The sequence below is a fragment of the Cnephaeus nilssonii genome (assembly GCF_951640355.1).
Source record: "Cnephaeus nilssonii genome assembly, chromosome: 17".
In the NCBI taxonomy this organism is placed as follows: Eukaryota; Metazoa; Chordata; class Mammalia; order Chiroptera; family Vespertilionidae; genus Cnephaeus; species Cnephaeus nilssonii.
In genome coordinates this window covers 27,904,210-27,931,119 of record NC_137088.1, presented here as the reverse complement: position 1 = coordinate 27,931,119, position 26,910 = coordinate 27,904,210, and the positions used below count along the sequence as shown (strand labels likewise).

The window sequence follows — 26,910 nt, the reverse complement described above, 5'->3', positions numbered from 1 at the left end:
CCAGTGGGAGAGGGGGTGGTGGTGATGCAATGAGGCAGCTGCCTTTACAGGCAGCCAAAGTGTGAGCCACAGTCAGAGGGGAGAGATCTTCTGAGTCTGAGGGTACAGCTGGGTGACACCCCGCTCCATCACTGACTTGCCTCTTTACCTGTCTCTTTCCTCACCCTTCAAATGAGCTAAGAATGACAGCTACCATTTGGAGACCATTTCTTATGAGCCAGGCATCTCAGGTGCACGTCTTTCTCACAATGGCCCTGTGAGAATGTGAATTATGCCTGTGATATGGTGAGAAAATCGAGGGGAGAGAGCCGGCCGAAGGTTTCACAGGCAATGAGGAGTGGAGCTGGGACTGGAACCCAGGCCTGCGCAGCACAGTCTGCCTCCAAGGGGACCATGCTCCAAGGCAAAAAGAAAGGCCTCCATATGCTCAGCATGTATTCATGGTGGACACTCAAGTTAGGGGACTGGCTCTGGCGAGGTGGGCCGCCCATGCCAAGGGCTATCAGGAAGATGCCGCTGTAAACACTCCTAGGACCTGGAGCCAAAGGCCCTGCTGCTGTTGCCTGGGCAGGCCAGGCCCCGCTAAAAATAGAAGGGCTCTCAGGTCCAGCTCCCTGGCCACAGCAGCAGGCTGCTCCCTGGGCCCAGCCTCCTCCTCTCCCCTTCCCACTTTCCCCACGGGCAGGATCCAGGCTTCCAGAAGGAACAGAGATGTTGAGGTTTTCAAGCCAGAGAGAACTGTTGGGTTGATGCCCAGTGGGCATGTTCCAAGTTCTGGTAGGGCCATAATTGGGGAGGGGGGAAGGGGGAGCTTATGATCCCAAGACCCCATCCATTTCCTTCTTAGAGAGGGAGCTGTCAGTCTCCAAAACCCACCCCAGGAAGGAGCGGGGCCAAGGCCAGAGGTTGGCCAATTTCTCCACACCATGCAATGCAATCTGGAGCCCTGTTTTTCCTTCCTCTGAAATGACTCACTGTTGACAGCACTGTGCGATTCTGTATTTGCCATGGCTTTTGGAGAAGGTCTGCTTCAGGCCCTCTGGGGAACCCCCCACCCCGAGATGGCAGGAATGAGGTGCACCAGCCACCCAGAAAACAGTCCTGGCGCCAGGGACAAGTGCTTACAGCGGCGGGCAGGGGTGCAGGACGGGAGGCTCTGGGGCCGGTGGCCTCGGTGCAGGTCTGGGCTCAACTGGGGATTTCCTTTCAAAGGTGACTTAGAGCCGCTACATTAGGGGAGCGCCCTCCCGGGCGGGCCTAATGGCGTGTTTGGCAGAGTCAGCGAAACGAAGCGCGCAGCGGCTAGGTGGTGGGGGAGCGCCCTCTCCCGCGCCCTCGCCATCTCCCGCGCCGGGCAGCAGCGCGCACGGGGCCATTTGCAGCGCAGGCAGCCTTACGAGCGGCCGCGGCGCGCCGGCGGGGAACGAGGTGGCACCATGGAGCTGAAGAAAGACAGCAACACCGTGTCCATCGACATGCTGCTGATCGTGCACTCGGAGAAACGGCGCGCCGCGCAGGGCACGCACTCGGACCGGCAGGCGGACCCGGGCGCGCTGCCGCAGCGCAGAGGAGGTAACGCGCGCCCAGCCGACCCTCAGAGGGTCCTAGCACCTCGGCCTCTTCACCCCAGGGCCCGCCCGCCTTGGGGACGCCCCTCACGCCCCCGAACGAGCACAGCGACACGACCCTCTCCCCATGGCTGCCTGCGCCTCCAAGCTGTGGCTCTGGCGTCCCCTGGCAACGCGCAGCCCCGTGATTGCCCTGAGTTGACTCCTGTGCAGGCCTGCGGTGCTTCCGTCAACCCAGGCAGCCAGTTTCCTCCAACCACTCTCTGAAAGGTGCAGCTCAGGGTTGGAAGATGCCCGGGAAGAAGGGGGCCAGAGCCTCGGGCCTGACTCCTGGGTGGCCCAAAGCCTGCTCCCCATAAGGCACATGCAGGGAGCAAGGATCCCAGGGAAATCTGGGTGCTGAGTCAGACTTGAAGACGGGAAGCCCCCTTGGAGCCCTTGCACAACTCACAGCCTCGGTTTCCCTTTCTTAAGCCCTCTCCCCCTCTTCCACAGAAGGCATAAGAGGTGTAAAGGGCACACAGGCTTGGATAGGGTTAGGCTTGAAATCTGCTGTCCCCGCCTTATCTACTAATTTTCCTTTTCTTCGGACTTTCTGGCCAAGTGTAGGCTGGTAAAACAAAGTGACTGTTTATAAAGCTATTGTGGGAGGCAGGTCCGTGCCTCTGTATTCTCCAGAGGAGAGGACACAGCGTGAAGGGGGATACAGACACATAATTGTTAACGAAGCCCCTCAGGTGTCTGGGAACCTCTGGGTCCCAGGTCTAGGAGGAAGGCCCCAGGAACCCTGGCGGAGAGGCGTGCGCATGCACTGGGCTGACTGTGCACCAGTGCTTTGAGAGGGATGCCTGAGCCCCGGCAAAGTGGCTTCTGCCTCCCGCCTCCCCTCCAGCTCCAGAGCTCCTTGGAGTCTGCCCAGCTCTTCTGTCCCCTAGCCCCCTTGCACATTGAACGTCCATCTGCCACCTTCTTCCGTGTTGAAGCAATGACACCATGGATGGCTTTGCCCCCACCAGCCACACCGGCTAGAGCTGTCCCATAGCTCCTGGTGACCCCTTGGGGAGGCAAGCAGGGGGGCGGGGGAATGGATTCTGGAGAGCTGAGGATGTTGACAGGTACTCTAGTCTCAGTAGCAATTTGGGGGCCAACAGTTGTTTGGGTTGCTTGGTTCTTTGGTTCTCAGAGCTGCTCCTAGAAGAAGGGAAAATGCCCACCCAGGATATCTGCAATGAGGAAATGGGTCGAGGCCGTCAGCTTTCTCAGAGAAAGGAGACTGCTCCTCCTACACACACCAGAAGGCCTCCCGCCGTGTGTGGCACAGCCAGAGGGCCCCCACGAGGCCCATCTCTAGACCAGCCCATGAGTCCCTAGCTCCTCTCCCGCTCTGATCACGTCTCTCCTAAAGGCTCTGTCACTAGAAAGAAAGGGTGAAGCCCCAGAAGTGTCTGGGATCTGGACTGCTCCGCAAGGTGTCAAACGCCTACCACCAACCCTGCAGGACTCCAGACCGGTGCACTCAACACTCAATGACTGTGGCTCAGGGAAAAAAGACCCTGCTTGTGAGCCCTTTCTGCTGATATTTTTCTCCAAATGTTTTCCTAACAGATGTTTCTCCCAGACCCTATGTCAGTGGAGAGACCTGTGTCTCATATTCAGTCAGACAGCTCTGCACCGGAGCAGAGGAGAGGGGGCGTGCACAGCCTCCGAGGCCTGCTGGGCAGGGGTGTTGTCCAGGAGACCCCTGGCTAAGCCGGCTTGCAAGCCCATGCAGCCTAAGGAGGGGAAATGCTGAGCAAGTCTAGCTTGTTCCAAGGCCTCCTGTTGGTGCACAGACCCAGAACTCACCCATGCCCAATTCCAGGAGTCTCCTCCTGGCTCCTCCCAGCTCCAGGTCCTCCACTCTGCAAAGGTTGGCCTGAGCTCAAATACTGTCACCATGCAGAGGACTGACTGAGGATGTGACTTAGGGGCTTTCAGCTGTGTCCTTGTGGCAAAAAATAGTCAAAGGGACAGGAGGCAAGGAGTGTGGCACCAGGAATTTGGGCTGCAAGGCCAACAGGTGCTCTCTCCCCTTTCCTCTAGGGCCCTAGCATTTTCCCGGCCATGCCTTAGAGCAGTGCTTCTCAAAACCATGCCTGGAGGCCCTGCAGTGGACAAGGTGGCCTAAAGCTGTTTGCACCAAGACTGAAAGAGCTTCAAAGTTTTAGGTTTTATCCCCAAAGCTGATGTGACATATGCATTCCTCTCCAAAGGTGTGCTGGTGAGGTTTCCAGGTGGTAGGTCCCAGACACTGACTGTGGAGGGCTCTGCAGGAGGGAGGGACTAGGGAGCCTTGGAGCGGTGGAAAGGGCTGGAGAACCAGGCTTGAGGCTGAACTTCCAGGAACAGCCTCATAAGCTGCTCTGGTGAGGGGACCTTCGCTGCCACCAAGGGTCCCTAGGTGCTCTTTTCGCACCAGGAACTTGATTTTATTGCAGCTATTCCCACTGCCAGAACATATGCCAGTTCTGTGCCAGGAGCTTGACCTTGCAGCCACCACTTCCAACTGTCACCGGAGGTAGAGAAAGCTTCCATTCTCTTTCCTGTTGCCTCACCAGGTCCCCAGGTGGAATTGGACACAGGTGCCACTGACTGGCTAAGCCGAGGCCACACATGTCCATGCTCTCGCTGCAAGGGAGGCTGGGAGAGCAGGCTACTATTACTTTCAGTTCCCATAGGGGTAGGCAGTGTTTGCCCACTCCCATCCCACATCAAGACTCTGAAAGTGGGAGATTTACCACATACAGAAATAGGCAGGCAAAATGAATGGCAAATGTCTTTGACAATAATCCTTCCATATTTATGCAGTGGAGATGTGGGAGTTAAAAATGGGCATCTCTATTTGCAATGATTCTGATAATCAAACCTTCCCCCATTGAAAACTACTGTTTTAATATTTTTTTTAAATGTTTAAAATATGAATGGTTGCATTCATGCTCCTAAGTGTATCTCATCCGTGGGCAGCCTCCCTCAGATCCCTGGAGAGCCACGTTCCACCAGCCCCACGCCAATCCAGATGTGTACACAACTAGCACATCATTTGCTGGGCCTGGGTCTCTGCACCACAGAGAGCCTCATGCCAGTCCTTGTTATTTCACAGGACTCCAAGGTGGCGGAAACGGAATACAGAAATGGCAGAAAATAGAAGGAAACAGCCTGTATGGTAAATTCTCCCTTTTCGTTGTTTTTGTGTGGTTTTTTTTTTTCTTTTTAGTTTCTGGAATTCAACACGTTTTGAAATGACTGGACACATTGGGTCTCATTTGTTTGAAGACTGGCTCTAGTCACCTAACCACTCAGAAGTGGCTGCTTGTAACTCAGCCAGGCATCTGGGGCCACTGTGACCCTGGAAAGTTTTCCCTGGCATCAGGTCCCCTGATTTCCAGGAGGCTGGATGGGGGCAATGCCATACGCTTTTGTACCCACGTGTCCACTGGTGTCATTCGGGATGGGAGGTGGGTGTGTTCCCACAGAGGTGTGGCTGCTCATGTCCTGCAGGGCATCCGTCTTTGGAAACTGTTTCTGAATAGAGAGGACAGCGTCCTGCCTTGAGGCCTGGGCGATGCCAGTGGCTACCTGCTGGCCCGGGACACAGACGACCATAAAATCTGAGAGAAGTCAGCTTCCAAAGCCTCCTCTCTCTGGTGCCAGGTGCCTGTCACCCTGCAAGCTCAGGACCTGGGAATTCTATGCATGGACCAACTCTACGAAGCCTTACTCTGAGCCCTTCAGAGATTCATTAGGCCAGCCTCCAGCAACAAACATCAGTGTAACTGCATTGGGGTGTGTGAGAATTCTAATAAGTGTCAGACCGCCACCCAGAACTCCAATAGGGGGCTCAGTCAGACCCCAGGTCAGATAACTGACAGACCAAATGCCAGTGTGAAGGAACCACCCTCTATGACCCTCCCTCCACAAATGGGGAAACAGAATCCCAATTGAACAAGACCAAACAGCTCTTCTTTGCCATTCTTCTGACAGTAACAAAAGAGAAGGGTGTAAATTCACTCACTCATGTCCTCATGAAACAGTAGACAATACAGTCAAGAACCCCTGCCCTCATGAGGCCATATTAAAATGATTGTAATCGTGACACCATTTACTGCAGTTGAGCCTCAATGTCCTGGAGGTGAAGAGCGTGCCTTTGTCCTCTGCCCTGTGCATGGGGATGAGTCATTCTCATGACATGCACTTCTAGAGACCACCCGCCGAGTCCCAGCTGATGGGCATGGGTGGGTGGGGTGGCTTCCTTAACCTTGCTGTGGGGCCATCTGATGGGAGATGCACCTGCTGCCACAGCTCTACTGAAGCAGACACCAAAGTTAGCAAAACTATGCTGCAGGCTTGTGAGAATTAAGATAAAACTCAGACCTCCAGAGACCTATTGGCCACAGAAACACATAGCCCATGGAGGCCTGTGTGCCTGGCCGCTGTGCCCACGGGCAAGTGGACAATCGGGCCACAGTGGTTTGTTGCAGCCCTCTTACCTTGCCTGGGTTGTCTGAAATTCATCCTATGGCTTCTCGGGCACATTATTACATCAGGAGAGCATTGAATTATATTGCTCCTCTTTTTATCATCTTTGGGGTTCCTGATTTGGGGGAAGTTTAGTGGGAAAATACAACAAAACACAAAGGGACACGGTAACTACTACAAGACTCTTCTAAAAGGTCTTAGTAGAATGTGTCAGCCAAAAAAGAGGATGATTAAAGTAGTTCTTGCAAAAACGAAGAGTTTCAGGTACATGCAGGGCTGAAGAGAGGCTTCACAGAGGCCTCGAACCCAGACCACTCCACCAATATATGTAATTTAAAGTAAAATTTTATTTTATTGTTTAAATGAAACACTTGCATGCATGCAGAAGTTAAAGGTATGGCTTTTCTCTGTTTTCTGATGGTGAGATTCTGAGCACATATCTGCCTTGCTGGTGCTTAAGGCACCCAGCCCTGGTACCAGCAGGCCCTCCTGCCCAGCCCTTGGAAACTGGGTGGCGTGCTCATCTGAGAAGGAAACAGCTGATGGCTTGTGCTGGGGGAGTGTGCACAAATGTGGCTGAACCTGGGACTGATCCAGAAGGGCACATGTGCCCCCTTTTGCTGGTCTGCGCACTCCTTGGGCTGGGGTGTTGGCAGGGTGAGGGGAGTTTGGAGGGCTCCAACTTTTCCAAGCAGCTGGTGTGTAGGGCCAAGCCACCCCCACACCCCAGCTTGCCCAGCAACGGGCTTCCCCTGCTGTGATTGGCTGCTTTCCTTGGTCCTGGCTGAAGTCTGCCTAGCAGCACAGGGACTGACGCCCCACAGCTACAGGGAAACCAATTGTGCAGCCCTGACTATAAATACCCCACAACAGCTATGCCAGCTAATCGCCTCCTTGAGGATTCCCTTCCCAGATCCTGTTTCCTCCCTCGGCCAGCCGAAATACAGCCAGCTGTGCCCGTAGGAGGTGGCCTCCCTGTCCCCTAGCCTGAGTCTGGCCTGGAGCTGGCCCTCAGCTGATCAACCTATCACGGCCCGGGGGGCTCAGGGTCCTGGCTGGCCTGCTTACAGAAGGCTGGAGCCAGCAGGTTTCTCCAGGGCAAGACCCTGCCAGGTGGATCGCAAGCCCAGCCCAGCTCAGGGCCCCACCACCCACCATGACTGGCTTCTGCCTGGACCCAGGCGTGGGAGCACTGAGCAGCAGATCTGGGTGGGTGCACGAGGGACGCATCTGAATGGAACTTGGTCAGGCCAGTGCCCCAGAGTCAGGCTTGTTTCCAGACCCAGAAACTGGTCCCAGTGGTCACTTCCAGTGGCAGGCCCGACAGCCTTTCCGCAGACCAGTGGAGGCCAGGCGAGAAGATGGCTGGCCAAGTGGTAGCAGTGGGTCTCATCCGGTATCATCATCATCACCTCCCTGGCTGCCACAACCCCGGCCTTCCCAGCTCCTTCCCCCACCTCTCTGAAGCAGAAATTCAAGGGCAACCTCAGCAAGACCAGGCCACCCCAGCATCTGTAAAGGGAGAGATGTAGGAAAAGTGGTGCTTCCCCAAGAAGCCTGTGGGTTCCTCCTCATGGCCTCTAGCAGGAACGGGCCATCTCCTGCCTGACCCCACTAGTCCCTGAGGACAGCTCCGTGTCCCGGGGACATAAACATTACTAGCACACGTAGCGCGCTTTCATATAGCGGTTGCCTTGCAAGTGTTTGTGCAACTGAACCAAACTGCAAATCACCCCAACTCCTGGGCTGGAGTAAGAGGCAGGCTGCCCCATTCTTCTCAGAGGGAGGCAAGAGGCTGAGCTAGGAGCCCCGAGGCTTAGGGTCAAGCCCTAGGTCTGATGCTCCCTGGCTGCAGAGACTGGCAAAAGTTAACCAGTCCAAGCTGCAGGTCCCTTAGCTGTAAAATCAGGACAGGAACCTCTCAGCCTGCTCTGCTAAACGGTGGGAATGTCAGGCATCCCCATGCACTTTGAAGACCGTGCCAGCGACACCAAAGTCTGAAGTCATGGTTACTTAACCCATGGAGGCATCCCCAGTTTCTTTTCAAGACTCTCTATTGGGTGGTGAGCACACAATACAACATATAGATGGCATATTATAGAATTGTGCACCAAGACCTATAGAATTTTATTAACCAATGTCACCCCAATAAATTCAATAAAAGCTTTTTTAAAGGAAGAGAATCGCATTAGTATCCTCAAAAAAAAAGGCCAAAGAACTACATTCCCATAATAGTATAAAAGTTTGGATATACCGTATTTTCCAGCGTATAAGACGACTGGGCGTATAGAAGATTTTCCTGGGTTAAAAAGTCATCTTATAAGCCAGAAAATATGGTATATTGAAAAGTATGAGGAACACTAAAAACCAGACTCCAAAAATCAAAAGAAGCTAGTAGTAAAAGTACACACACAAAAAAAAAGAATCTGTGTTGGCACCTGCTGGGAGGTGTGAGGTGTGTGCACAGGGCTTCCAGTCGTGTGCCTCTGCATTCAGGTGTGTGACTGCCGATTCCCGCGCGTGCACGCTGTGGGGCTGTGCAGGCGGGTGTGCCTGTGTTCAGGCCAGGCCTGGGATGACCTGGGCCGCCAGCAGCCTGCCTTTCTTGCAGACAAGCAGCTCCCCGCTCTGCCCGGGGAAGATTCCACTGTGGTCCCAGTGGTCACGGCAGGTTCCTCTGTCTTCCTTAAATAGGAAACCTGGCAGAGAAGCAGCATCCTCAGCAGACCCAGGTCATCACTTCCTACGACAACCAAGGTAAGGAATTCGCCACGTCATGACCCCTTCTCCAGCTCCCGTGTGCCAGAGACAGCGGGTGTGGAGCTCAGACTGGGGAGCAGGTCCTCTCTGTTCCACAGATGTTGGAGCCCCCTTTCCCTCTTCTTACAACCCATGGGAAGCAATGAGAGGCTGCATGGTATCATGGGATCGAGAAATAGACCTTGGGCCACAGAACCCACTGGTATCATCATCATCATCACCCTCATTGCCATCGCTATAGCTGTCATTTACTGAGTGCTAACCTTGTGCCAGGCACCCTGCCAAGCCATTTACATGATTATTCTCATATAAATTAAGCTTCACAACAATCCTTTTTGATTGGTACTCCTACTATCCTCATTTTACAGATGAGTAAACTGAGGCTTGGAAAGGTTGACATCTGTCCAAGATCAAATGGCCAGCAAGACTCAGAGCTGGGCAATTGACCTCCCGCCAACCACCACCAAGTCCTGAGCTGTTAACCTTCAAAGCTCTGCTTTCACCACAGCCGCCCCCCCCACCCCCCCGCAACCCCAACACCCGTCTCCCCCGCTGGCTCATGTGGAGCAGGAGGGCTCCACCAATGAGGCTGGAGGTGAGGCCAGGTTAGAGACCCCACCCCTGCCTCAGCTTTCTGCTCTGCATTAAAGACTCAAGGCCTGGGTCTGAGCGTTCCCATAGGCTCAGCCCTAAGAGCTCATCACCAGTGCTCTTAGCCCCGTTGTCCTAACCAGTAAGGAGATTATCTAACGACATCGAGGGGACAGTGGTGGCTCCCGGGAGGATTAGGGTCCTCGGGGGACTGTCCCCTGAAACTTGTGCAGGAAGGACCTGGCCATGCGGGTTTCAGTACCCCTTTAGGCCAGAATTCCTGAGAATGCGGCTCCAGGACAGGACCCAGGGCCTCTTGGTGGGCCCACTAAGAATTGCCACCTGCCCTGAGCACCTCAAGGACAAGCCTGGGCCTTACCGTTTCTCTGGACTAGCAGCACACAGCTGGCCACAGCACAAGAATAAGCACTACCTCACGTAAATGAGAATGGATTAGCGACCATTTGTCTCGCTTAGTTCTGGCCACACCCCTTGATGGGGTCCTGGTGTTATCCCTGTTTGCACAGGAGAAAGTTGAGGCTGGGGATGCTGCCATCCCAAGAGCTTGGTCTAAGGTCAGACCTCTGCACTGCACTGCCTTCCCTGTGCCACAGACAGGGGTGGGCTGGTCACCAGAGCTGCACCTGGCACCCTGGCTCATGTGTGCCACTCGCCTGCCACCTCCCAGCATTCAAGGCTTCCAGGGGGACAAGAAGAAGGGCAGCTGTGTCCTCCTATGAGGATTGGAGCCCTGTGTAGACTGGTATGGATGGGCCGGGCAGGGCCCTGTGGGGGCCTGGGTCACAGAGAGAGGAGGGCTTCCTGTCTTTAGGGGCAGAGTTCACACTGATACTGACCCATTAGCCAGAGTTCACACTGATTCTAACCTATTCATTCCACAAAAAGCGGTTCCTGATGCAGGCACTGGGGATCCATCAGAGAAGGAAACAGACAGAGGCTCCTGTCCCTATGGAGCTGACACCCTAGTGAGAGAGACAGATGACTCTAACAAAGGGAGTCAGATAAGGCTGGAGGGGAAGATAAAGCAGGAAGGAGAATAGGGGGTGGGTGTATGTGCACATGGGTGTGTATTAGCCTCCTACAGCTGCTGTAACATATTATCACAAAGTCAGTGACTTAATACATGTTCAATCTCTTAAATCGCTCCAGAGACCCCAAGTTTCAAGTCCATCTCAAGAGCTAAAGTCCAAGTGTCGTCAGGCAGGTCATGGGAAGAACCTGTTCCTCCCCTCTTCAGCTTCTGGAGGCTGATGACACCCCTGGACTTGTAGCTGCATCACTCTAACCACTGCTCCCATTGTCACATCGCCTTTTCTCCATATCAGTAGTTAAATCCTCCTCGGCCTCTGTTTTATAAGAACCCTGTGACTACACTGGGCCCACCTGCATACTCCAGGATAATCTTCCTAACCCGAGATCCTTCGCTTAATCACATCTGCACAGTCCCCTTTGGTGCATAAGGTGACATTCACAGGTTCCTGGAATTGGGACATGGATATCCTTAAGGGCTATTATGGAGCCTACCACAGGGGACAATTTAAAATAGAATAGTTGAAAAAAGACCTCCCTGAGAAGGTGACATTCAAGTAAGGGAGGAGGTGAGGGAGCAAGCCGTGCAGGTGTCTGGGGAAGAGCTTCCAGCAGAGGGAGCCGGGTGTGAGGGCCCGGTGTGTTCTGGAAGCGGAGAGCAGGTCACTGTGGCTGAGGGGCGTGGGGCGGGTGGACACAGGGCAGACCCTGCAGGACCTGTGAGGCTACCCGCAGTATGCTGGCTTCTAGTCTGAGTGCCATTGGAAACCCCTCGGTTTTAAACAGGGTAGCCTCCAAAGAGTAGAGAATAAACAGAAGTGCGTGAGGGTGGGTGCCAGAAGACCCTGTAGATGGCAGCATGATGATCCAGGCAAGAGAGGCTTCCCTGGGGTGGATTGGGGTATAAGAGAAAGAGAGGAGTCAAGGTGTGGGAGCTGAGGATGGAGATGGAGGAGCTGCAGGAGGCGCCTTTTAGGGAAAGAACATGAAGAATTCAGACGGGGCCTTGTTGAGGTTGGTGCCAAGGCCAAGCAACCACATGCCTGCTATTTTGGATCAGAGTGACCAAGGACATCAGTATTCCGTGTGCCACTCTCCTACTCATCCAGTGAGCCTTGAGCCTCGTGAGCTCTGTTCTGGGAACCACGTGGGCCCCCGTGCAACTTCCTCGGCAGCTCTTTCTATGACAGTAACAGCAGGGCCCCAGGGGGACACTCGGTGTGGGCCAGTCAGGGACCTAAGCCCCTTTTAGGGGTCACCTCATTTAACCCCACAACCACCTTCGGTGTAGGTTATCACTCCCATTTTACAGATGGGAAAACTGAGACCAGAGAGATTTTAGTAACTTGCCTGAAGTTACACAGCTGGCACAGGCCAGGCCCGCAAGTTAAACCCATGTCTGGGAGCTTCCAAAGCCAGTGGGCATAACTGCTCCACCACACGCCCCCTTCCATACAGGGCAGGGACCAATCTGGTGGGGACGATTGGGTGCGGCACCCCCTCCACTTTCCCGCCAGACAAGAAGTTCAAAATTTCAGTCCGAACTGTTACTCAGAGGGGTCCAGCTTCCCCCTCCTCCTCACCTTGTCATTCAGTGGAAGACTTGACACAATAGGTGACAAAGGACCATTGGAATCGTGGATCTTCGCATGGAAGGGGCTTCAGAAGATTAGTCTGTAACAGGTGTGAGGTTGAATGAGAAGAGCGTGCTTACTGCGCCCCTGAACTTCAGGCCTGGACAATGACTCTGGGAGTTAGTTTTCTGTTGAGGCGTGCGTCCTTCAGGTCCTCCGCCCTTATCCCCTTGCAGACCCCCTGCCTTCTTTGATCATGCATGCACTAGCGTCACACCACCCTGTTTCCAGAGCTGGGACCCCCCCTAGGGCGCGCCGCTCTGCAGAAGGAATCGTCAGTGGCCCTGTGTTCTCAAGAGCCCAGCGGAAGCCGGGTCAGTTAGGGCCACAGAGGCGCCCTTCGTCACACACGCCGGCCGGGGCCCCGGTGACCTCTCCCTGAGCTCTGGCATGCTCAGTTGTCATCTCATAACTAGAGCTGCTGAGTGGGGCTTTCATAGCGTGGCCAGCAGTCCCCGGTGAGCATGCCACAGAGCCGGGCTCTCCCCATCACCATCCAGCAGGCTGCTCCTGGGTGCCACAGCTCACCACGCCCTGCGCTAATGCTGACTACTGCACTCCGGGGCAGAAACCACAGCAAGTCTCTTGACCACCTACCTAGCTAGAGTCTGTTTTAGGGGTATTTTTTCAAACGCTTTAGCTGAGGTTTGCTGATGCTCGGCTACTGCAGGAAAATATCCCAAGGCAAAGAATTCAGGTTGCAAACGTGGCAGCCAGTTATGGAAAGAGTTAATGAAGACCTTCAGTCAATGAAGGCAGCCATCTGAGATGAGTCCCTCATTCCCCACACACACCCGTGTGTACACGCAGCCTCTGCTAACTGATCAATGCTTCAGGCAGCCACTTCCAATCAGAGTTAATGAACAACACGAAATCTGTTTGCCATCTCTGCATTAGTAATTCTGAGCAAATTAGGCCTTTAGACAAATCCTGATTCAAACCTGCCGAGACCTGGAGGGAAGCTGTCGGGTGGGAGGACTCTCCTGGCTGGGTGAATGGCAGGCCGGAGCAGCGTGCCCGTGGACCTGCTGGGCTTGCCGGCCGCATCTCCGCTCCTGAGAGGGGGAGGGAAAGGGACCAGAGCCAGCGGCAGCTGGAGACGCCCATGGGAGCCACTTCTTAGGCTTGCAGAAAACAATCATTTAGACACTTGCACTAGGACAGCCAGAACTGCGCTTCAGAAATGGAATTTGGGTGACAACTGGTAGAAGTGGGGAGGGATGTCATGAAAGCGCCAGCCAGGTGACCGAAAGTCCCTCTGGGCTTGGTGGTGACTGTTAAAATTAGTGTAACGGTATCTGACTAGACTTAGGTTTTTAGAGCGTACCTTAAATTTTGTCCTAAATGATGTCCCACTCCTTATCATTGGAGATTGGTCAAATTAATCTTTTTCCTGAAATTAAGAATGTTATTTGATGCAGGAATGCTACAGTCTGCAAACTCTTACCATTTCCTACCTTTAGGAAGCAGGGGCTGTGCCGTGGATGCTGCTCACCTGGAGGCCACAAGCCCAGGCCAAGGCTCAGTTCCTGGAGCAGAGAGCCTCCCGGAAGTGCCCTTACAGACCGGAAACGGGAGCTGGGCTCGCTCCCACACAGATGAGGCAGGCGGGGAGCTGTGCTGTTTCGCTCAGAAGGTGCTGGTCAGCAGCACCACTTTGGGGGAGAGCCAGGAAGTGGGACTCGGGAGAATGTTGGACATCGGCCCCTGGCCAAGAGGGGAGAGAGAACAGGAAGTGCAGGAACGAGAGATGAGAAATGGTGGTGCGCTCTGCGTGTGACTCCCTCAGACCCACCCTTTTCAGCTCGCTCATTCTTTGACAAAGAGATGTGGCTGAATTGGGAGAGGTGGGGAGTACCTGGACATTAGGAGAAGTTTGGGGAAGAGGTTGGTTGTTGAGCCCTAAACCATCAACCACGTTGTTCAGTTTTGCAGTTTCTTTAAGCTTTTGGAGATTGTTCTAGTCCAGCATTTCCAAATTGTTTTTGACAAAGTAGTACTGAGTCAGTGGAGTTCTCTGCTACAGGGCTTCTCAGAGCATTGTGTACTGGGACCCGCAAAAGGGGAAAGAGTGGTCATGTTCCTCAATCTTTGTTTTCACAAGGCATCGGGCAGTCAAATGAAGTTTGGCACCCCCTTTGGAGAAACACCTGAGAGTGTTTCGGGTGGGCAAGTGAGGAGGCAAAGGGGAACAGGCCCAGGCCTCCCCCAGCACGGGAGGACACACAGGGAGTCTTTGCTGCTGATGGCGATGCCACCGGTTCGGTTCCTAAGGCCAAATCTGAAGCATGCTTTTAACTCTGAAATGCTTCAAGTCGTAATTGTAAAGCCATAGCTGATTGTCTTTGAAAGTGAATAGTCTAGAAACTACACTCAAAATGAATGTTAACCCTTTCAAAGTAATGCCTCAGGAGGCCACGTTGTAGCTTTTAAAGTTGTTTGAGAATTACTCTCTTTGGCATGCTGAGCAAGTTTTTGAGCTGCACAAGAAAGCCAGTATTGTTATTCTGTGAAAAATTACTGTAACACATTTAGCAGGCAAAGGGTTAATAAAAAGAGCTCTTAAAAAATCAGTAAGAAAAAAATCAGTTGGAAATGGGGCGATCCACAAAATAAGAATTTAAAGTGGCAAATAAATGTATGAAAAATACTACACTAAAAATTAAAGAAATGCACAAAAACACTAGATGTCATCATCCTATCTAATAAAGGCGTAAAATGCAAATTGACCATCACTCAAAGACACAAGATGGCCACCCCCATGTGGTCAAAGATGGCTGCCCCCATGTGGACATAAGATGGCCACCACAAGATGGTTAGCAGGGGAGGGCAGTTGGGGGCAGTTGGGGATGACCAGGTCGGCAGAGGAGGGCAGTTGGGGGGGGAAAAGGCCTGCAGAGGAGGGCAGTTGGAGGGGGACCAGGCCTTCATTGGAGGGCAGTTGGGGGAGGGGTGAACCAGGCCTGCAGTGGAGGACAGATGTGGGGGAACAGGCCTGCAGGGGAGGGCAGTTGTGGGGGTACCAGGCCTGTAGGGGAGGGCAGTTAGAGGTGACCAGGCCAGCAGGGGAGGGCAGGTAGGGGTGACTGGGCCAGCAGGGGTGGGGGCAGTTGGGAGAACCAGACCTGTAGGAGAGGGCAGTTGGGGGGGACCAGGCCTGCAGGGGAGGGCAGTTGGGGGCGATGAAGCAAGCAGGGAGGGCAGTTAGGGGTGACCAGGCCGGCAGAGGAGGGCAGTTGGGGGAGACCCAGGCCTGCAGGGGAGGGCATTTGTGGGTGATCAGGCCAGCAAGGAGGGCAGTTAGGGGTGACTGGGATGGCAGAGGAGGGCAGTTGGGGGAGACCAGGCCAGCAGGGGAGGGCAGTTGTGGGGGGACCAGGCCTGTAAGGGAGGGCAGTTAGAGGTGACCAGGCCAGAGGAGGGCAGTTGCCGGGGGAACAGGCCTGCAAGGGAGGGCAGTTGGTGGGGACGAGGCCGGCAGGGGAAGGAAGTTGGGGGGGGGGCAGGCCTGCAGAAAAGGACAGTTGGGGGGGACCAGGCCTGCCCATTTAGGCTGTCGGACATCCCTCAAGGGGTCCCAGATTGGAGAGGGTGCAGGCTGGGCTGAGGGACACCCCCCCATGCACGAATTTTATGCACTGAGCCTCTAGTTCATTAATAAAAAGTTGACTCTGGCCGGTTTAACTCAGTGGATAGAGCGTCAGCCTGTGGACTGAAGGGTCCAGATTCAATTCTAATCAAGGGCACGTAGCTCGGTTGCAGGCTCAATCCCCAGCCCCAGTCAGGGTACAGGGCACATGTGGGAGGCAACCAGTCGATGTGTCTCTCTCACATCAATGTTTCTCTCTCTGTCTCTCCCTCTCCTTTTCATTCTCTCTAAAAATCAATGGAAAAAATATCTCTGGGTGAGGATTAACAAAATAATAATGTTTTTAAAAATGGTAAAAATCAAATGTCAGTGAGGATAGTCGTAATTTATTTTTGCATTATAAAGCACTCCAAAACTCAGGGGCTTAAAACAGTAAGTATTTACCAGCTCACAAATCTACAGGTTGGCTGGGCGTTCTTGTCTGAGCCACACCCAGCTGAGAACAGGTCCCGGCTGGCTTGCTCATGTGTTGTGGGCAGCTGGAGGGTTGGCTGGAAACCTGCTGGTCTAGGGTGGCCGCACCTGAGATGGCTGTGCTCTGCTCCATGTGGTCTCCCATCCTCTAGGAGGCTAGCCTGGGCTCATTCACATGGCAGTTGTGACTGGAATCCTAAGAATGACAGCAGGAGCTGCAAAGTCTCTTAAGGCCTAGGCTCAGAGCTTATACTTCATCACTTCTGCCACATGTTAATTAGCCAAGCCAAGTCATTTGGCCAAACCAAAACACCTCTCGACAGGAGGAAGTACAAAGTACTGCGGCCAATTTAGCAATCAAACAGCAAGAATGAGCAAAATGGGCATTCTCTTGCACTGTAGGTGTGATCATAAACTGATAAAATCATCCATGGGTAAAGCTTGCCAATATCAAGCAAAAGCCTTAAAAATCTTCACAGCTTCTGACCCAGGTTTAAGAATTTATTCAAAGGAACTGATTTGAAAAGTATGTAAAGAGGTGTGTGTCAGAATGTTCATCACATCACTGTTTATGTTAGCAAAACATTTGGGAAAAGTTAACTATCCATTGAAAAGGGATTGGTTATATGGATTATAAACCATGTATTGAATAGAGTGCTATGCAGCCATGTAAAATGAAAACATATGACTGTATTCACTGACTTGTAAAGACTTAAGCAAGAAAGCAAATTACAAAAAACATGTTTACAATAATCCTACTTTGGATGTTCAATTTCTATTTTGTATCTTTCTTTATCATCCAGGTTTTTGTTTTGTTTTAATTCTTCTTGGGCTTTTTTCTATCGGGTTGGGTGTTTTTAATTTTTTTTTATTTTAAATTATGAGTTTTAACATATGCATAGATTTATGTAACCATCAGCACAACCAGATTACAGAGCAGTTCTGTTACCCCAAAATTATCTTGTAAGACTCTTTGTAATCACATCTTCCCATCACTCCTAAGAGTTTCTCAGCATTATTGAAGAGTATTTCTTTCTTTCTTTTTTTTTTTTTTTAATCCTCACCTGAAGATATTTTTCCATTGATTTTTTAGAGAGTGAAAGAGAGAGGGAAAGACAGAGAGAAATATCAATGTGAAAGAAATACATTGCATGTGCCCCAATCAGAGCCCGGTACACACCCTTGACCGGAATTGAACCCAGGACCCTTCGGTCCGCAGGCCAACGCTCTATCCACTGAGCCAAACCAGCTAGGGCTGAAGAGTATGTCCAGTTTGGAGTGATTATGAATAGAGCTGCTATAAACATTTGTACATAGGATTTTGTGTGAACATAAATTTTCACATCTCTGGGATAAAAGCCCAAGAGTGCAGTAGTTGGGTCATATGTTAAGTATATGTCTTGTTTTTTAAGAAGCTGCCACACTCTTTCCCAGAGAGGCTGTACCACTTTGCAATACCACCAGAAATGCATGAGAGCGTCAGTTTCTCCACAACCTTGTCAGCATATAGTATTATCACTATATTTTTAGTATTGCTCTTCAAATAAGTGTGATATTTCATTATAGTTTTAATTTGCATTCTAATGGCTAACCATGTTGAATATCTTTATGTGCTTACTTGCCATTTCTATTTTGGCAAAATATCCGTTCTTTTACCCATTTTCTAGTTGGATTGTTCTGTGCACTTTTGTAAAAAGTCAATGTGCCATATTCGTGTGGCTCTATTTCTTAATTATTTATTATACTCTGTTGATCAATGTATCTATCTTGCCATTATCACACTGTTGTGATTACTGTTGCTTTATAGTATATCTTAAAATAAGATAGTTGGAGTCCTCCGATTTTTTTTCCCCAAAATTGGTTTGGCTATTCTAGTTGCTGTATCTTTTCATTTAAATTTTAGGATCATCAGTAGTGATGCCATCCATTTCATTCCTGATATTGGTGTCTTGGCTTCTGATTTGTGTCTTAACCTCTTTTTTATTTTTATTTTTTATAAATCTGGTTAAAGTGTTTATCAATTTTACTAATATTTTCAAAGAACCAGCTTTCAGTTTCATTGATTATTCTCTCATTAATTTCTTCAAATATTTTTTTTCTGAACCACACTTTTCTCCTCTCTTTCTTGTATCTCAAGGACATGAAAGCTCGGCTTTAGGTATTGTTCCACAGGTCCCTGAGGTTCTGTTCACTTTTTCTCTCTGTTATTCATATAGTATAGTTTCTATGAATCTATCTCCAAGTTCATTACATCTTATTTCTGTCATCTCTGTTATTGAGCATATCCAGAGAATTTTTTAAACTATATTTTTCAGTTCTCAAATTTTCATTTGTTTCTTCTTCATAACTTTAATTTTTTTTCTTATACTTTGTATTTTTACATTTATTTCAAGACTGTTTGCCCTCACCTTTTAGAGCATAGCTGCTTTGAAGTATTTTGCTGATAATTCCAAATTCCGTGTCATTGTGGGGTTAGCATATGTTGATTATCTTTTTCTTTTCAAGTTGAGATTTTCCTAGGTCTTCCTATGCTGGGTAGTAATTTTGGATTGTAGCCTTTGCAATGTTATACGGTTCTGCCCTGTACATGCACCACCCGGTGGCCTGTCTGAGCATTTAGTCTACCCCATAGTTTAGATTTTATTTATTACTTTTTAAAAATTCATCCTTATTGTTGGAAGTATTACAGATATCCCCTCTTTTCCCGCCAGTGACTCCCTTGCTCTGATGCGTGGCCCCCACTCCCTAGGCCTTCACAGCACTATTGTCTGTCCATGGGCTATGCATGTAAGTTCTTTGGCTCATCTCTTCCCACTCCCCTCCCCCCTTCCCTCTGAGATTCATCAGTTAGCTCCATGCTTCCATGTCTCTGTATCTATTTTGTTCGTCAGTTTATAGTTTAGTTCTCAAAGACTGTGATAATGATTTTAGGATGAGATCCCAGTACGCACAACTCAGGGGTAACTACAAGAGTTCATCCACAACTTTATGGGTTTGTTTTCTTGAGCTCCCTCCTCTTCACAACCTGCTTTCCAGTCCTCTGGCCAAAAAGCTGGAGCTTTCGTGTTCCCCCTCTGCCAGGCACCTCTCACAACTGTGTCTGCTTTTGGAGCCAGTCAGTGAGAACAGAGAGAGAAACAGAAGAAGAAGAAGAATTTGCCCCACACGCTTGGGAATTTTAGCTTCTCTCGTGCCCTCTCTCCAAGACTTTATGTGCCTACCTGGCCACCAAAATCACTCTGCACTGCTACCAATAGAATTTCCTGGGGGCTGAGTGGGGAAATAACAGAAAAGGGGGGGGGGTACAACACGGTATTTCACCCACTCTCTTACTCTTAGAGATTCTCGCTCTCACTCCACAGGCCGGACGAGAAGGCTCCTCTGGGAGCATTTTTCCCTGCACCCACTGTGCACCTTCTGGGTTTGGGGCTGCTGCTGAGTCCCACCTAAGTAATTCCGCAGGGGAGAGGGAGTGGTAACCGCACTGCCAATCTGGTGATGCTTTAAATCCTAATCTTCTTCCTCAGTATTCCTTCTATCATTTTCTTCTGCGTCCTCAAATGGTTGCCCCGTGCATTCTTTCCAAGGTTTATGGCTGCCTTCGGTGGGAGCGGCCAGGTGGAACGGGCTTACTCCGTCTTACCTGGACCTGGGAACTGTCGGCTTGTGTTTTGCCTTCGTTCTTTTTAAACAAGCATTGCCTGTATGTTCAAAAGAAAGCTCCCAGACCAACTGTGTTTTGTTGTTCAAACCTCTGTCATGAGACACGGCATCCTTTCCTAGTATCATGGGGATGAGACTGTCACCTCCTATTCCTTTCCAGGGACACAGCTGACTGTGGAGGTGCACCCTCGAGACGCCATGCCCGAGCTGCTTAAGAAGTTTTCCTTGGATAAACGTACGTACGTACAGGGCTGCTTGTGTGTGGAGGTCTGGCAGGGAGGATTGAGGGCAACTGACTGGACAGAGCCCAGCCTGGGCATCTTCTGGGGTAAGGAGAGGGGTAGCCTGGACCTACACACTGGTAAGAGGCAGAGGTAGGACAGCTTCGTGCTGGGGTTCTATTTCTTCTCCATTCCCAGTAATCACTATGCTTGAGTGTCTGCAGTGTGGTGTGGGTGAACAAGGCTTTTAGCTAAAGATGAATTGCATCACAGGAGTGTTACTGTTTTTAGATACCATTTAGTGACTGTCTGGAAGGTACCATGTAAGTTTTTTGCATTCATTAACTTTGGCATATACCAGTGTTATACCCACTTTTTTTATTATTATTATATTTTATTGATTTTTTACAGAGAGGAAGGGAGAGGGATAGAGAGTTAGAAACATTGATGAGAGAGAAACATCGATCAGCTGCCTCCTGCACACCCCCTACTGGGGATGTGCCCGCAACCAAGGTACATGCCCTTGTCCGGAATCGAACCTGGGACCCTTGAGTCCACAGGCTGATGCTCTATCCACTGAGCCAAACTGGTCAGGGCTATATCCACTTTTTAGATCAGTAAAGTGAGGCTCAGAAAGGTGAAATAACTGCTACATGACCAGCTGGGAAGAGGTTCAGAACCCAGGTCCAACTGAGGCCTATGCTCTTTCCCACCCTACGTGGCCAGCCTCAGTGCAGTGCGCACAGGCCCAGACCCAGGCCCACGATGTCTCCTCCATCCCTTCTTAGACTTCCCCCTGTATCTGTCCATCATGTGGCTAAACAAGGGCCTAGGGAAATGCCAGCCAAGGAAGAGATGCCACAGAGCAGCCAAGACTCAGGTTCTCTCTGAGTCCACTCAGCGGGCCAAGGCAGACCCTCCAAGTCTGCCTGGCCCTACAGCCCTCGGCGGTCAGGATCTCGGGAGGACAGTCAAATGGAGAGAGAACAGACCCTGGGAATCAACTGGCTGGGTTCAGATCTCAGCCCTGTGACCTTGGGCAAGTGGCTTGACCTCCCTCTTGGACTCAATTTCCTCATCTGTAAAAGGAGGAAAGCAATTCAGCATCCCTCATAAGATTCTTGTGAAGTTGAATGAGAGGTACCAGGTACAGTGCCAATACAAAGCACAAGCCAGGCATCCTAAGTACACAATAAAGGCTAGCTTCTATTTTGAACCCTCATTATTCTACCAAAGAAGGTAGATGGGGGAAAATGTAGGTGCAAGAAAAGGCCCACTGTTACTAGAATGGCCTTCATACCTCTGCAACCTTCGGTTGTTATATTTACAGCCTACAGTGGGCTTCAGGGGCACGAGACAGCTGCTTCGGCACCCCACCCCCAGGTCCTCCAGGTCCCAGCAGGAACCTCATCTTCCTGACCTGCTTTCAGATCAGCAGGAAGGGTTCCTCTCCTGTTGCCCTTGGAGTCTAAGAACTGTTGCCAACCACCCTGCCTTAACAGTCCTGGATTTATAGGATGTGGTTGCCCTTGAACCTTCCCAGGGAATAATTTAATAATTGCTCTCTGGGCTTCAGCTCCACACAAACTGCTTTTCTCTCGCCCCACTTTCATGTCTGTCCATGGTCAGTTCTCGTCCAGGGGTATCTGGCACGAATGCGCCGGTGCTCCCGGCATCCCCGGCTGTGCTGCTGGGTGGCAGGCGCGTGTGGAGGAGGGCAGGGGCAGCAGGCCCCAGGCGGGCCGGGCCGCTCACTAATCCAAAACGTTGCTGTCGGAGGAAATGCTCGCAGACGGCAGGTGCCTTTCTTGTCACCCTTCCCTGGTTCCCAGGCCTCCTTCTGCCCCACCAGGGCGTCTAGGGCAATTCCAGCAGCAATTTGGTCGGAGGTGGGGATGGGAGCAAGAAGGCTCTGAGAAGGAGAGTGGAGGGGAGGGGTCAGAAGCAAGGCCCACACAGAGAATCGTCTGTGCTTGCCTTTCTGTTTCCTCTGAAGTGTCTCTACCCCTGATCTTTGGGATATTGTAGGTTTGCAAGGTGATAAAAATGGAAACACAAGACCCCGGCAGCCTGGAGGGAAAGATGCTCACGGTAAGTTGCAGGACCTTCTCCTGGGCCGTTCTGTGAGACGGGAATTAATTTAGCCTCATGGGGGAGTCTCCAATCGATTGAAAATGGCTCCCTGGGCCCCTGTGCTGAGAGTCAGGGGCCACCTCTGGGCTCAGGGAGGGAGGAGTATTGTGATTGATTAGCAATGTCTGCCATGGACACAGGGGGCGAAGTAGAAAGCTCACACACCAGATTGGAGCCCTAAGCTAAAGCACAAACCCCACCAATAACAAGGCAGCCCATTATGAGAAACATATTAAAACAAGAGTCCAGAATTGTGTAAACTTTAAATAGAATGCCAATCACCTGTACGGTCGGAGGCATGCAATTAAGCAGCGTGGGGCAGAGGAAGAAACCCTGCGTGGGATGAGAGACAGCCTGGGTTCGAATCTTGCTTTTGTTTCCCCCTCACCTTTCCTGGGCCTCAGTTTCCCCCTCAGTAAACCAGATGGCATCTAAGGTTTGGTACAGGTTGGCACTTCGTCCCATTGTTTTGCTTTAAAATTAGAATAATCTTGTTAATGCCACTGGCATTTTAAATGTATTTGTGCAAAATCATATTTGGATTTATATAATCTGCTCAGAAGGTAAACTTAATGAGGCATAAATCATTATGGGTAATTTTAATGTTCAGATATTGTAAAACAGAACCAAGAAAGGGTAAAACTAGTAGTAGGGTTTTCAGTCCCATTTTAGAAATGCCATCTTTCTTCTAAATGGGGGCAGGGAGACCTCATTTGCAGAGCTGTACTGAGCAGAAATTGTTCGACGTGCAAGTCCCTTTCTTATCCACTGAGGTCACCCTCATGGCCCTTGTCAGAGAATGGCAGGAGCCAGATTCGTGGAGGGAGAGGGCACTGAGGAATGGGGGGGGGGGGGGGAGGTCATGAGGGCCTGCCGCCATGTCCCCGTGCCCTTCTGAGGGGCTGGCTGGGCCAGGGCTGCACTCGGACCATGCAGGGTAAGGACTGATGGTGCCCTAAGTAATGGCAAACGAGAAGTCCCAGCTCCGGCACCAGAGCGGTAACCATGACGGTACTGGGCTTCATGGGAGCTCTAAGGTGAGGTTGTGCAGGACAGCAGAATTTGGGGTGTGGGGTCCAGGAAATGCCTTAGTCCTCGTAGAAGAAGCAGAAGAAGCAGGAAAATGCTAAGTTGCTGAGCGAGGCCACAGCTTTACGATAGGGACCTAGGAGCGGTGGGGAGATGCAGAAGGATCCATGCGGCCTGCTCCTGGCAGCTAAACTTGACCAGCTGCCTAACCAGCTGGCATGGCCTCTCATCCAGTGCTGGCCCAGCGAGGGTCATGGAGCAGCTCAGACCGGAGCTGGCCGTGACACCCATCCTCACCTTCTCACCACACCTCTGGGCTCTGTAGCACCAAGGTGTGGGCTCTCACAGCCCTTGAGGGACGTGTGGGCAAATGCACAGAGCGCTGAGGCTCATGGCCGGCCCCCCACACTTACCTGCAGAGACCCCACCTGCACCCTCCCGGAGCAGAGTGACCCTGACCGTACAACCTGCTCCACTGTCTCATTCCCCTGTGTCTCCAAGACCCCAAACCAACTCGACCAGGGGACCTTTCTAAGAGAGACAGCTCTTGGGAGCAGAGTTTCAGGCTCTGCGAATCATGCCAGAAGTCAGGCAGGCACCGCTTCTCAAAAAGACAGGGAGGCCTCGGCCAGGCAGCCCTCGTCAGCAGGTCTCAGCAGCTGACCAAGCCCCCCTGTGTTTCCAGCCTACCCCTGGGATCGGTCCAGCCTGAAATCCATGCCCCTGGACCTGCAGCAGTTTGAGAAACTGGACACCTATGCCTCACAGGTAGGAGAGCTGGCCCCGCTGCCTACAGCGCTCCAGTGTGGCTCAGAGCGCCCCGAGCCAGGGTACCTCAGCCTTTCCCCAGGCCCCTCCTGAATGTATCCCGAGTCCCTTGGATGGATGGCCCGGAGTGCCTTTCACAGTGATGGATGGAGGACAAAAGGCCCAAGGCAGCAGGCCCCTGCCCAGGACCAAAGGCCATTCCACCACCCCCACCCCCCGACCCCACTACAATCCTGATGCTTCCACCCCAGGCTGCACACCCTGCAGCCGCTTCATTGGCAGACCTCCCTGTCCTGCCCTCTCCCTGCCCATTTTGGCATTGCTGCTACTGAGCCATGCCAGCCCCCGCCCAGGAAGGGAGGGAGAAAGAGGGTGGGGGAGGACCATAGATGCAGATGGCCAGCACCCACTGTGACCATAGCCAAGCTCATCCCTGGAGTGTGTAGGCTGCTGAGCTCTCACATCTTTGGGCCTGGACACGTGTGGCATGGGGGTGGGAAGGAGCAAGAGCTGAGGCCCTAGGGGCACACTGGGGTCGTGAGAGCCAAGCAGGACCCTCACCACAGATAATCTGATTGGAAGCGCCAAGGACCTGGACCTGCTGTGACGTCAGATGAGCCCTCTGAGGCTGGCAAGCCAGGAAGTCATCTATAGGCTGCTGGCCAGGCTCAGAGGGCAGTGCCAGGAGCCTAGCTGAGGCCGCAGACACTGCCATGGAGCAGTGGAAAACCAGAGCCAGGGAGGGCCAAGGGTGGGGACCAGAAGCCACAGGACTGAAGTTTGGGGTTAAATCAGGAGTCAGCCTGGCCATCGTGTGGGCCTGCAATGTGTTCTAGGCCCGGTGAGAGGGACAAAGACAAGGACGTGGAGTTGGTGCTGGGCATAGAAGAAAAAGAAGCAGAGAGCAGCCGGGCGAGTGGGAGACAGAAGATGGGCCCAGAGGTCTCCTTGTGGTCAGAGAGTGGGTCCTGGAGTTCCAGTGAGCAGTGGGGCAGTCCCATGAGATAATAGGTCAAGGAGTGCCCTAGGGTGGGGGCTGAGGGACATGTGGGCAACTGTGGCCCAACTGAGCCTCCAGTTGCCCCGTCTTCTCTAGAAAGATTGAATAGGGTCAGGACTGCCTTTTCAGCAACCCCAACCCTGTTTCCTCCTGAGGGCCCCTGTGAGAAAACCTAATTTGTTCCTTTTTTTAATTGTGGTAAACTATATCTAACATAAAATTGCCATTTTAATAATTTATAAGTGGCAGTAATTACATTCACCACTATCTACTTCCAAAACCAGAAACTCTATACCCATTAAGCAATAAGTTCCCATTCTCCCTCCCCGCAGCCCCTGGTAACCTCTGATTTACTTACTGTCTCTATGAACTTACCTATTCTAGATATGTCATGTAAGTGCAATCATACAATATGTGTCCTCCTATGGCTGGCTTATCTCAGCATCATGTTTTCAAGGTTCATTCATGTTGTAACACATATCAGAACTTCATTCTTTTTAATGGATGAATAATATTTCATGGTTTGGACCTATCGCATTTTATTTATCCATTCATCACTGATGGACACATGAGTGGTGGATTCTACCTTTCAGCTATTGTGAATAATGTTGCAATGAATGTTTGTGAACAATTATCTGTTTGAATCCCTGTCTTCAGTTCTTTTGTGTATGTACCTAGGAGTGGAATTACTGGATCATATGGTAGTTCTATGTTTAACTTTATGAGGAACAGACAAACTGTTTTCCACAACAGCTGCACCATTTTACATTCCCACCAGCAATGTACAGGGTTCTAATTTCTCAGCATTCTTGCCAACACTTCTTGTCTGTCTTTTTTATTACAGCCATCCTTGTAGGTGTGAAGTGATATCTCTTTGTGGTTTTGATTTTCATTTCCCTATTGACTAATGATGTTGAGCATCTTTCCATGTGTTTATTGGCCATTTATATATCTTTGGAAAAATGTAAATTCAAGTCCTTTGCCCATTTTAAAAGTGGGTTGTCTTTTTGTTGTTGAGTTGTAGGAGTTCTTTCTGGATATATAACCCTCATCAGATATATATATTCTGGATATTAAACCCTCATCAGATATATTATTTGCAAATATTTTCTCCCATTCTGTAATTTGTCTTTTCAAGTTCTTAATAATGACCTTTGATGCGCAGAAGTTTTTTTTATTATTATGAAGCTCAATTAATCTATTTTTTATTTTGCACCTCATGCTTTTGTTATCATATCTAAGAATCCATTGCCAAATCCAAGTTCATGATGATTTACCCATGTTTTCTTCTAAAAGTTTTATACTTTAACCCTTTGCACTCGCTTGCTTTTTTCTCGATTCCTTTATTCTAATGCTAACCGTGTCGAGTCACACTCGACATCCGAGTGCAAAAGGTTACGTCTTATGCTTAGGTCATTGGTCCTTTTTGAGTTAATTTTTTTATATGGTGTGAGGTAGGGGTTCTACTTTATTGTTTTGCATATGGATATCCAGTTGTTCAACATCGTTTGTTAAAGAGACTATTCTTTCCCTTATTGAATGGACTTGGCACCCTTATCAAAAATCAGTTAGCCATAGATGTATTATGACTTTTTTTCTGGGTTCTCAATTCTATTCCCTTGGTCCATATGATCCATTATATCAGTACCACACCATTTTGATTACTGTAGCTTTGCAGTAAGTTTTGAAATACAGAAATGTGAGTCCTCTAACTTTGTTCTTTTTTCAAAATTGTTTTGACTATCCCAGTCCTTTGCAATTCTATATCAATTTGAGGATTCGGGGGCGGGGGGGGGGGGGAGAAAAAAAGTAAAAAAAGGCTATTGGAATTTTATATAGAGTCTGTTAACTCTGTAGATTTCTTTGGGTAATATTAGCCATGACTAGGGGCTGCTACAGCCAGCCAGATACTCAC

The 26,910-nt window shown here is 50.8% G+C and overlaps 1 protein-coding gene across 1 annotated transcript in view; it reads left to right on the top strand.

Moving 5' to 3' along the window:
* Positions 1-1,436: 1,436 nt before the first annotated feature.
* Positions 1,437-26,910, top strand: part of KY (kyphoscoliosis peptidase) — a gene marked incomplete at both ends in the record, with an annotated part of 42,595 nt that continues 17,121 nt past the window's right edge. Inside the window, 6 exons of the mRNA XM_079795667.1 lie at positions 1,437-1,572; positions 4,708-4,770; positions 8,778-8,840; positions 20,005-20,079; positions 22,094-22,156; positions 23,913-23,995. Of these exons, the coding sequence (XP_079651793.1) occupies positions 1,437-1,572; positions 4,708-4,770; positions 8,778-8,840; positions 20,005-20,079; positions 22,094-22,156; positions 23,913-23,995 (483 nt within the window). The remainder of the gene's footprint in view (positions 1,573-4,707; positions 4,771-8,777; positions 8,841-20,004; positions 20,080-22,093; positions 22,157-23,912; positions 23,996-26,910) is intronic.